Source organism: Streptopelia decaocto, assembly GCF_964273445.1.
Source record: "Streptopelia decaocto genome assembly, chromosome: 20".
NCBI classification, from domain to species: domain Eukaryota; kingdom Metazoa; phylum Chordata; class Aves; order Columbiformes; family Columbidae; genus Streptopelia; species Streptopelia decaocto.
The window spans coordinates 6,069,180-6,080,730 of NC_138675.1; the positions used below are offsets into that span (position 1 = coordinate 6,069,180).

General features: G+C 43.4%; 1 protein-coding gene across 5 annotated transcripts; it reads right to left on the reverse strand.

The window, feature by feature from the left end:
• Window positions 1-56: 56 nt before the first annotated feature.
• On the reverse strand, window positions 57-11,462 carry CDK11B (cyclin dependent kinase 11B). 5 transcript variants are annotated; one of them, XM_082069975.1, is made up of 20 exons: window positions 11,438-11,462; window positions 10,853-10,983; window positions 10,080-10,195; window positions 9,878-10,002; window positions 9,356-9,494; window positions 8,678-8,808; window positions 7,393-7,515; window positions 6,169-6,264; window positions 5,928-6,062; window positions 5,111-5,176; window positions 4,390-4,559; window positions 3,644-3,734; window positions 3,428-3,549; window positions 3,047-3,152; window positions 2,693-2,814; window positions 2,337-2,444; window positions 1,913-2,029; window positions 1,503-1,651; window positions 961-1,150; window positions 57-526 (listed from the first exon to the last, which is right to left on the reverse strand). In XM_082069975.1, the coding sequence occupies exons 2-20, from the start codon at window positions 10,961-10,963 to the stop codon at window positions 434-436; spliced, it is 2,310 nt and encodes a 769-aa protein (XP_081926101.1). In that variant the 5' UTR covers window positions 10,964-10,983; window positions 11,438-11,462; the 3' UTR covers window positions 57-433. The 5 variants fall into 5 exon arrangements, with proteins under 5 accessions (XP_081926101.1, XP_081926099.1, XP_081926100.1 ...); XM_082069973.1 differs by having other exon boundaries at window positions 4,390-4,565; XM_082069974.1 differs by having other exon boundaries at window positions 6,169-6,267.
• Between the last annotated feature and the right edge of the window lie 89 nt (window positions 11,463-11,551).

An 11,551-nucleotide genomic window follows, 5' to 3' on the forward strand; every position in this document is an offset into this window, starting at 1 on the left:
AACAACCTCACCAACATCCAAGTTTGCTGCATGTGATGAACTGAAATCCTGCACACTTAAACAATTAAAAATGTATTTTAATTCTACAAATGTACAAGGAAAAACAAAAACAAAACAAACCCAACAAAACAAAAAAAACTTAAAAATAAACCAGAAGCTGTTCCAGGATTGTACTTCAAGTTTTCCTTTGTCGGATTTGGTAACGATCCTTGGCTTCTCAGGTTCACTCCAGTCCGCTAATGGAATGCAGAAGTTACGACTCCACACCCAGCAAGAGCCTTTGAATCTGTGATGACATTGGACTTTTCTTCACACATGAAAAACATCGAGTGTCCCCGATGCGAAGAACAGAACTGTGGCGCTCACAAACCCACTCAAATCCACTCACGGGAATGGGGCTTTTTATTCTTTTCCCCCTTCCTTCATGTTGAGCTTAAAACTTGAGGCTGAACCCGGGTCCTGCAGCAGACGCTCCTTGATTTGTGGTGGTCAGATGAAAACCTGTGTCTTTGAGATCATCATCACCCTGTCAAAACCAAGCACAATTCATTTGTCAGTAAGTGCGCGGATGCGTTTACCAACACCAAAATCTCAACAACAACCTTAGCAGGCTCTGGATTTTTTTTACAAAAAATAACTTTGCAGCTTTGAAAGCTTAGTTGAAAGTGTAAAACAATGTATGCTTTGCAAAGAAAAATTGTCCTGCGCTGTGATAAAAGCAGGCATCATTTCTTTCTCAGATTACGTACTGAAATTCTGATTCTGTGAGCACAACAGTAACTGGCCGTGCCCTTTGAAAAGAGAGAGGGACCGCTGGGCTTTATCGTGTCTTATTCACGCAAGTACAGGGGAGTCACAGGATCCCAACCCCCAGAAGGCTCAGCAAATGCTGACCATGTGAAGTGTTCCAAAATGGGGATTTGGACATGTCTGAGGACCTGAGGACTCTGCTCCACTCACCAGCTGGCTGTAGCCCAGCCCCCCCTCGGGCGGCCGGGGGCTCGTGCCGCGTTTCACCCTTTGCTGTTCGCTTTTTGCTGGCCAGGTGGGGAACATGGAGGGGTCGATAGGAAGGGGAGTCTCTCGGAAATACTCGTGCTTCAAACCGTCTTCGGCAGTGATCCTTCTGGCTGGGTAGTATGTCAAGAAGCTGAAAAGAATTTAGGAAGACAATGAAATAGGGAAGAAAAGAGGGGCAAAAGAAGAAAAAAATTAGCCCAAAAGTTATACATTCTTCAGAAACACAACTTAGAATTTTCTGATTTTTATCAAAATCTAGGAAAGAAACAAGATTGCTACTACTAAAACATTTCTCTGTTCTTCTAGGATATAGGTACAACAATAATCTCAGACTGAGGTTTAGCAGCAGGTGCTGAGAGCACAATGTGAGCAACAGCACTGCAAGGAACGCTAAGGTTAAATGCACTGAATTCCAGGCTCCACCACGAGTCCTGTCCCCACATGGGATCACGTTTTCCCAAGGACGCAGCTCCAGCACTTACTTGTTCATCAGATCGAAGCCCTGGTCCGAGAGCAGCGCCCCGAACCTCTTGCGGAGGTTGTTGTAGGGATATTCCGTGAACGTCATCTTCTTCACTGCCGGCAGCTCGTTGTAACCGGGCCAGATTTTTTCACTTGGAGTACCCAGATCCTGTAAATTAAAATATCTCCTCAAAAAACTCATTCTAGAGTGCAGCCTTTGCCTATTCATGATGTAGCTGTAGGAGCTGTTAAGCAGCCAGTGAAAACAGACAAAACACCTATCATAGCCTACTGTAAGTACTCTAAAACAATAATCAGAGTAATGAGCCTTTTATTGAGGCTAGATCTCTGTCAAAAAGCAACAAGCACTTTGAATTTCTTGCTGTTCTAAAACCAGTCAGTTAGAATCCGGAGAGGTTAGAAACGTTACCTTAAAAACTTTGTTAATCTGATCGATTTCTGACTTCCCCGGAAAGAGCGGTTTCTGCGTTAAGAGCTCTCCAAATATACACCCCACTGACCACATGTCTATCGCTGTCGAGTATTCCTGAAAAGAAGGAATAGAATAGACCTTATAAAATCAGTAGGATACTTGTACTGAGTTGTTTGGGGAGAGGAGTGTTGTTGGTTTGGTTGGGTTTTTGTTTTTAAGGATCCCACCGCTCTGACGAGAACACACACGATCATTCCAGTAAAAGAATTCAAAACCCAATCTGTCACCCACCCTCTGTCAGTAGCTGAACCTTTTTAGCTGTGATATTAGGAAAAATAATACTGAAGATTCAGAATTTCTACCTCTAAATCAACATCAAGCATCAAGCATACTCCTACTTTGTTCATATATTATAAAATACCTTGGCTCCAAGCAGCAGCTCCGGCGCCCGGTACCAAAGCGTCACCACCACCGGCGTGTACGGCTTCAGCGGAGACCCGTACTCCCGCGCCAGGCCAAAATCGCCAACCTCGATGAAAACGGGTCATCAGCAGCATTCCCAACATCGACCATACTATTTACTATCGCTATAAAGAACTCAGTGTTCACTAGACCCAGCTTATTTGTCACATCCTGGCATAAAACTCAGAGTTGTGGCAGGGCAGCCTCTTAAACGGTGAAGTTCACTCTTTTTTACAGCTATAATGCAGTGTAATTCTGCAATAAAAGCTTTTTCATGAGTGTGGGGATTTCATATGCTTTAAAAGCAATTCTTACCTTTAAAATGCCTGAATGACTGAGCAACAGGTTGGAAGTTTTCAAGTCTCGGTGAAGAATCCAGTTGTCGTGAAGGTGTTTGACTCCTCGCAGTAACTGAATCATCAAGGTTTTCACTTCACCTGAAATTAGAAAAAGAAGCCAAACGCGTTTAAGAAATATATCTTTAACTTTTTTGTCTGAAGAACAGAAAAGGAGGTGGGGGTCAAAAGCACAGCACAGATTGCACCGTAAAAATATGGCACAGAACAAGAGCAGTTAAACCACAGAGCAGAATTAATCTGGACAGACACTGAGGTTTTGTTGGCCAGTTTTCCAGTCTGAAGAGTCAGAGGAGACGATGGCAAACAGTACCTGGCAGGAATGGTTGCTTCATTGTTTCCATCAGACTCTTGAGGTCGTGTTCTACGTAGTTCATTACAATATAGATTTTATCCATATTACTACCTACGACGATTTCCTACAGCAGAGAAACAAATGATCAGAACAAGCAGACAGTATTCAAAAACATGCAAAAATGAATTTAAAAAAAAAAAAAAACACCCCACAACTCACTTGTGCAAAACATCAGGGTATGCAGAGGCAAGTACTGTCTATACAGTTTATGAGTAATATACAAGTGTTTACAGAAACAAGCTCTGCTACAAATGCTAACATTTTATAAGGCATTTTAAAAGCCAAGAAGCAATATTTCAAGAACAAAAATACATTTGAAATAGCAGGTTGTGGCCTTACCCTGACTGTGACAATATTTAGATGTTGTGCTTTCAGAATCGTATTTATTTCCCTCAGAGAAGTGATGGGAAAGCCTTCCTTTTCCTTCTCCATCTTCAGGCGCTTCAGAGCCACAATTTCATCTGCAAAGGAAACAGAATTACGAGCTGCAGATCTCCCATCACACAGCTAATAAAACACACGTTAAGAGAATAATTGGAACTGGCTTGTACTGACCAGTCTTCTTGTCTTTTGCTCTGTACACGACGCCGTATGTTCCTTCTTCAATCCTGTTCAAACACTGAAATTCCTCCACGCTACGACACCCCTGAAAAAAACAGACAGATAGACAGACATTTACTCCTCCACATGTCTTTTTTAAGATATATGGTAAACTTTGGCAACTTCAGAGGAATAGTAAAAATGTACCAAGATAATTCAACAATACGGCTACATCAAGTGAGAAGAGTTTGTGTTTTAATGAAATAAGATAGTTAATCTACTAACTCTTCACTCATTCACTTTGCAGAGAATGAACTGAAATATCTGACGCAAAGGCAGCAGCTCAGCACCTTAAACTGACACCTTTCAGATAGTTCCATTCATAAAAGTATCCTTTCTTTTCCTATTTCTACACTTTGCTGTTGGCTACAGAAAGAACCACCCAGCAGTTTCTCTGCACATGAACAGAACTCTTCTCTCTGAAGCATCTATTTCCAGATAGCGACACCAACATTTCAGAGTATCAAATGTATTATTACATTCTTATCTGGATCTAAGACTCGTCTCACTTTTGCTCCATGCACATTTTTTCCTCCTCAAAACAAGCCAGCAATATTTCACACAGAAACGTGCATTTGGTGGTGCTGAGTCAGCAAGGCACGTTCTTCCCATACACTATCTCACGCACGAATACGCGTTTATGAAGTTAAAACATCCGTTTGCCTGTGATTCTCTCAAGCATCCTTCACAGGATCCTCTACCTGCAGCGCAGGAAGATACTTGGGCAGCTCTTGTTTCAGCTCGATGGGGGAGGACGCGGGCGAGTCGGGCACGTACTCCCCCTCGGTCATGGCGTTGGAGTGCGGGCTGCCCTCCCCGGCCTCCTCCTCCTCCGCTTCGCTCCCCGCAGAATCGCGGTCAAATCTCGACTCTGTAACTTCAAAAGTCAGAATCAGTCACAGAAAGACCGTCTGGAACAATTAAATTCAGCTTTAGACACACAAAGGTAGCGAAACACTGATCGCTGCAAGAGACAGGCGTGTGATTTACGTCACTTTAGTGACTGTAGCAGCAAAGTTCAATGAGAAGCCTCATTTCTCCGCTTTGAGGTGATGCTTTCAAGAACTCATTTCCAGTCACGTGCATACAATTGCCAACGTGTCAGAAAAATAATCTTTACACTAATAGAATGAAAGAGAAAACTGAGGCAGCATCTCTCATTCTGACTGCAAAGCTGCTTTGATGAAAGGATGGGAGACTCAACATGAAAAAAGAAGGAAACATTCACTCATTAGAGTAGGATCTGATTTCCTCTAAACATTTGAACAGATTTCAAAGAATTCCTGATTCTGACATGAGAATGGCCCCAAAATGCCCAACATAGGACGCTTTAGAATGATGGCAAAGCTGCAACAAGAAATACATTTTAAATGCAAAAATTCAGCCAAACACTTCTTCAAATATTCAGTATTTGCACTGTACCAACTGGGATGTGGTTTCCATTCTCCTGTTCCTCCTCTTCACTCATTTCTTCTTCGCTCACCTCTTCTGCAAAACAGAATCAAGTTCAACTGAATAAACGCAACACTGCGGAGCTGTTTGTAGGGCAGATCACTTGTGAAAATGGTTCTGTTTCACTTGGGAACCAAACGCTTCCCCTGACTCCAACGGGGAACATAATTCTTACCAGTTATCTGGGAATTCAGGGATGGGGGCAGGTGAATAAATTAAGCCAGGAAACTTCAGAATATTTGCTTATTAACTGTAATTGATTTTAAAGAAAAGTACCCAGCCATCACAGCACGCTTTGGTGCCTTTTCTTTACTCATCAATTACAACAATGGCTGTAATTGGACTTTTTTTACTAAAGCTTTTACTATTATGTTCATTTACTTGTACTGGCAAGAAAAAAACCCTGAAATTTGCAACCAAAAAATAACTGAAAATGACAGAGACATCTGTATTTCACCAGCCCTCAAATCAGTGCAGAATTGTTCTCTACAGAATATTTCTTATATTACAAAATTACTCAAACTGTCAGCCTTACACCGCTTAGGAAGACAAAAAGGGCTTTCAGTTTTCTAATCTGGCTTCTTAGATGAAGAACTGGTATTACCTCTCTATGAAAGGATAGAACATGACTTGGACTTGGTTTGGTTCTTTTCTTTATAGTTATCTTGGCCTGTGAGGTCTCAGCCTATCCCAGACTAAGAGAAAAGGAGAATGTTCCAATAAAACAATACGGAATAACACAGAGGATCATAACGCGCTATTCTAGGACCTGCTTTATGTCCCTCACCGGCTGACTGCTCAGACACCTCCTCAGAATTGCTGCCCGTCTCCTCCTCCTCCTCCTCCTCCTCTTCCTCTCCCTCTTCCTCAGACCCTTCGCTGCTGGATTCCTCCTCCTCTTCTTCTGAGCCCGATCCAGATTCTGTTCAGGAATAACCAAACACACAACTAAGTACACGCTCTAACAACAGCGGCTCCTCAACAGACAACTGGACAATTAATTACATCTAGAAATTGCACTTAATCACCTGAGGAAGACTCTGCAGAGCTGGTTTTTCTCTCGCTGTCACTGATGTCCTGCAGGTCGGAAAGGGGATCTCTCTCTTCTGGTTTCTCTTCTTTTACTGCTGAGACCACAAAAATTACAAACAGGGTGCTGACTGAATATCACTTGTAAGACTCCGAATACCCAGATCACCGCTTTACTTGCTCTGGACATTAAATTAGGGCTGAACATGCTGGTTTGAAAATACAGAGCCCTAAAAAAAAACTGCAGACTCAGCTCAAAAGACAAATGGCTTTTCTGACTTGCACTGGTGCAGGATCAACAGCCAAAAATGTGCAATACTTCTGTTTTTCAAACATGACATATGCCTAAGCCCTTCGAAGATTAATTAAAATCAATCAGTCAATAAATGAAACAGTAACATGGTCACACGTGTCACCACAACACGGTCTCACTAACGTGTGAGAATGAACTAACATGTGTGAATGGCCGTTGATCAGTCAGACGGCAGCGTCAAGGGACTGAGCGCCTGCACTTGGGCTTTTGGGTGGGACGTTCTGCAATGAGCTTCCTTTAAACACTTACACTGACTGGTACAGCCACACACATCAACACGGCAGACACGGAGCTTCTCTGCTTTAACCAAAGACACTTTAATGTCAATTGTGCAAGTTCTTTACTCACAGGACCTTCTAGGCCGGGGAAAGACCATTTTCTGGCTTAGAAAACAGAGTTCCCTGTCTAACCAGAATACTGCCTTAAGCATTGATTTTTTTTCTACAAGGTGACAATATCACTGATGCTTAAACTATATTGATCCCTGTAGGGAAATGCTTTAAGGTAGCTTAGATCCTGGCAACAAAGCCAACTGGAGCTAATGAAAACAAGCCCTTTTTAATCTGCCAGGGAATCAAACTACAACATTTTAAACATTCAGTCAGCTGCTTCTTTCATCGTTGAATGAAGTAACTCACTTCGAAATGTTTAAAATGACTACTGCTGCTACTAAAAAAGGAAAGATCCATTCAATTTGTCACTTGCACAATCACCTGCAGAACCAGCGCTGCTTTAGAACACAGGACATTGTACATATCCAGGAACATCCCAGAGCGATGCCGCCCGGGCTGAGTGCACAGTACTTGCAGCAGAGCACCAGGGACAGAAGTTTCCCACTCAAATTTAAACACTACCCCGAAGATCTCCTCCTAACCCGCAGGCAAAGACATGATAACGTGGCAAATGCTACCTGGTTTCCTGCTATCTGCTTGCTCAAGCTTGTCTCTTTGCTGTCGTAATGGGCTGCGACTCCAGGGTCTCATTTTTACTTTGTCTCCATATTCTTCCCTCACTGTTCTATGGTGTGCAGAAACTAGTGAAAACAAAACCAGAAGAAATTGTTACATCGCCCTGCCCTAATGACAATACTTCTGTCTGCCACAACCACCTGCTTTGCACGCTTTTCACTCTTCCTCACCAACTAAAGGGTGCTGGGCAGGAGTGGAAGTGGAATCTAACTATACCTAGGAGAACAAAGGACTACGATTCACCTTATGCACAATAAAATATGCATTTGCAAAGAAAAGCGCTGCTATACGTGGGAAAGAGAAGCAAGATGCCCCACGTACCACACAGGGAACACCCTGAAACTGAGGCATGAATGCCAGAGAGAGAAGTGGACAGATCAGGAAGATACATAAAAGAATAAAACCACCTAAAGTTTAGAAGGAGCCGGCAGAACGTTTACAACAATAAAAACAGCTAAAATGCAAGGCCAGACAGATTGAGCAATATCAGCGTAAATACCAAGCACAAAAACGAGCTGGTCGGTATGAACCAAACTAGAAAGAACAGCAATAAATTTGGCTTCCTCTGCTACTCTTGAACAATCTTCATCACTTGATCATAGGAGTGGGCTCTGATTTTTACCTCTGACCGCTGGGACAAACAGAGATAGATCCTTTAACCAAAACCCATCTGACCTCAGACAGCGAGCACCTGATACAAAGTGCGGGTGCACGTGTAGAAGTGACATTAAATTGCTCGGTTATCAGATCTGCTGCACTTGACTCCACTACAGCCATTTCCACGGCTGGAGTGCTTACACGATCCCTTACCCTCCCTTGGCAATTTACTTCCCCAAATGCTTAAAACACTTAATTCTGAGACTTCAATCTCTATCAGATTGGGTTAGACTCACCAAAGAGTTCAGATCGTGACGGATACACAAACACGCACACATAGAGACAATGTCAGTTACATAAATCTTGTTCCTATAGGAAGCCAGACTAATGGAGAGAGGCAAAGAAAGTCTCACAGACCGATCAGTACACTGGGATGTTTAAGGCATGCAACATGGTTTTATTTCCCCATATAGAACTTAAGATTTTTTTCCTATCCCACACTGAAAGACCCCAGCTTTGATTTTTTTAAATCCTAGCACTGACCAACGTAAAAACCACTTTTTATCCCTCCATCCCAGCACTGCGTCAGCAGACAGCGAGCCAAACCAACATTTACACAGAGACAGTTACCTTCTCTTCTGGCTTCCCGTTCCTTACGCCTTTCCTCAGCTCGCCTTTCCCGTTCCTTTTGCTCCCTTTGTTCTTTCTGCTGCTCTCTGATTTTCCTTTCTCGCTCTCGCTCGAGCTGCTCCAGACGATCTCTAGAAAATAACGATTTTTTGTTATGTTACGGCCCGCTGCAAATTCAGTTTATGAAATAGAGGAAAACTTTTGCCGTAACAAACTACAGGGCCATGGATTTCACTGACTGCACAGCAGTCAAAACCAGACGCAGCCTTTCAGCTGATCATTTAAAAACAGTGTTCCAAAGACAAAGACCATGAGCGCTAAAGCACAGGAGCTTCTGCACCCTTATCAGGATTTAAACAGAAATTAAGCCAGTTCAGTTAATAAATCCCCTGGTACTATGCAAATCTGGTTTGTGCTTTCTTTTTCTCCATGATAGTGACACACTGGCAATGAATTCACCTAGAAGTATCTGTTGCAGTGAAGCCACTTAGAAAGGTAATTAAAAGTCCAGAACACACTTTCATTAGACAACACGTTCACAGGAACATGGCTGTGGCAGCACAAGATTTTGCTCTGAATTTGTATGTCATTTCAGAACAATGAAAGGTTAGAGACAGATTTAGAGGAGGACGCTGTCCACGTCTGTCGGTCTGTCCCGGGGAGGAGGGACATGTGTACCTCTCCCTCCTGGAATGCTCCCTTGCCAGTTCTCTCCGTTTCTGTCTTTCCCATTCACGACGCGCTTTATCCTGCTCTTCTCTATGTCTCTTCCTACGCTCATGTTCCCGTTCTTTCTCTTTCACTCTGGCATGTTTCCCTAAACAAACAAAAATGAATTTTGGAGTGTTACTCTTCAGAATATTTGGCGCTCCTATTTTTAAAAAGCAAACCTAGAAAAAATGAAATTTATGGTAACCTACTTTAATGCTGTCTGTTATTTTCTAAATGGAAAAATCCTGATCTGAAAGGGTGTTGGGAAACTGAAAGATTCTAAGATCTCAAACACATACAAACCTGTGTCATCCGCATAAAGGCATTATATGCAATCAAAGAAACAATGCAAGTTTAAATTCCTTTGTCTTATCCACCTAACGTGTTTTCTTTAGTTTGTAGTTATTGTTATTTAATTTCTACATAGTGTCCGTTCGGCTTCACCTTGGGAAACCACCACAAACGTTATACGCGTGTAGTAATAACCACCTTCTGCCGAGTGACTACGGTGTCTACGTTTCTCTTTCCTCTTCTCATCTTTTCTATGATGGGTTTTTTCTTTCCGTGACATTTGCTGCGGTGGTTTGATAGCTAAGGAATCATCTTCTTCTCCTCTAAAACACAAGACAAATTAATAAACTCAGGAAGGTGACACGGACTGTCAAACAGACTGTTATTCTCTTTTACTTACCTGTCTTCCATGGAGTCTTCCCTCCTGTAAGGTGAGTTTCTGATTGTTATTTCCATGCGATGATCTCTCAACTCCCCCTCTTCGAGAGAATCCCGCTTGGAATCTCTGTCATCGGACTGTGACACAAAGAGAAGAAAGGGTGAGAACAAAATGCAATTAACTTCTAGGTCACAAAATGAAAATATTTAAATGGTCCTCTTCCATTCCAAACCGGTCACACCACTAACGTACACTGAATTATAAGGCAGAGATCTCATAGCTGTAAGCAGCCAAATACAGTCTGATTGCAATTATAGCTGAACTTCTATAAGTTCAATGTAATTAGACAAAATTAAACAATGATTAAGGGGGATTTCATTAACTACTATGGGTTTTTTTTTCCAAAAGAATGTTACTTTGTGCGTAGCCATACAAAAACAAATAGTAACATGATAGTTATTGAAGAAGAATTATTTAAACCCATTCTTCTTTAAGATCTTTGAAAGATTTTTATTTGAACTGCAACTTCCAGTTAACTGCATCAATTTATTTACCTTTTCTAACCAACTACTATGAACCAGAGCACAGCATATAGCACAAGGCCAATGGGACCTCAGCAGAGTGCCGTATTTTTGTCACATTTTGGAATGAGAGATCACACAAAACACACACAAGAGCACAGAGGAAAACCACTGACTGGGCAAGAAGCCTCATTCTGGTCAGAAAATGAGCATCTTGGCACTGAAGTTCCCCGGGTTTCGTTGGAAAAGGTTGTACATTAAAGGACAACTTACATTTTTCATACGTTTTATCTCTGCCTTCTCCTCTTGCTCCTTCCTTCGCTTTTTTTCCTGAAGAATTTCATCTAAAGTTTTCACTTTCCAAGAATCCTTTTCATCACCCATTTGAATTAAAAACAAGCGCTCTGAAAAAGAACAGGACGTTAACGAACCCTGCACAAAGTGCGCAGCCCAGCACACCTCGCCTGCTCTAGGCTGACTTCTTATAGCAGACACACGCTTAATGGATCTTCCAGTAAAGTCAAGTGGGCCTTATGCCGAACCAGAAAAGTGCGGTTGAAATCTATAAGCCGAGCTTAGGAGCCAAATAAAAGCACCGTCCATAGTCCAGGGCCGGTGTTTCCCTGAGGCGGCCGCGGGGCCCGGCCCTCACGTACCGCTCCGGTACCGGGAGGGTGACGGGAACCGCTGCTCGGCGGCCTCGCCCCGAGCGGCCGCGGGTGACAGGGCAGCCCCCCGGCCCTCCCCGCCCGGCGCCCCCGCCCCCCCCGAGCCCTCCCCGCCCGGCGCCCCCGGCTCCTCCCCGGCCTCCCCGCCCGGAGCCGCCGCCGCGGCCCAGGCCCCGCCGGGCCCACTCACCGCCGCCGCCACCGGAGACTGGGCCGAGCAGCGCGGGATAAAGACGTCACTTCCGCCCGCCGGAGCAGGGCGATGACGTCACAGATGCCGAGTGTCGGAAAGAGGCGCCATGAC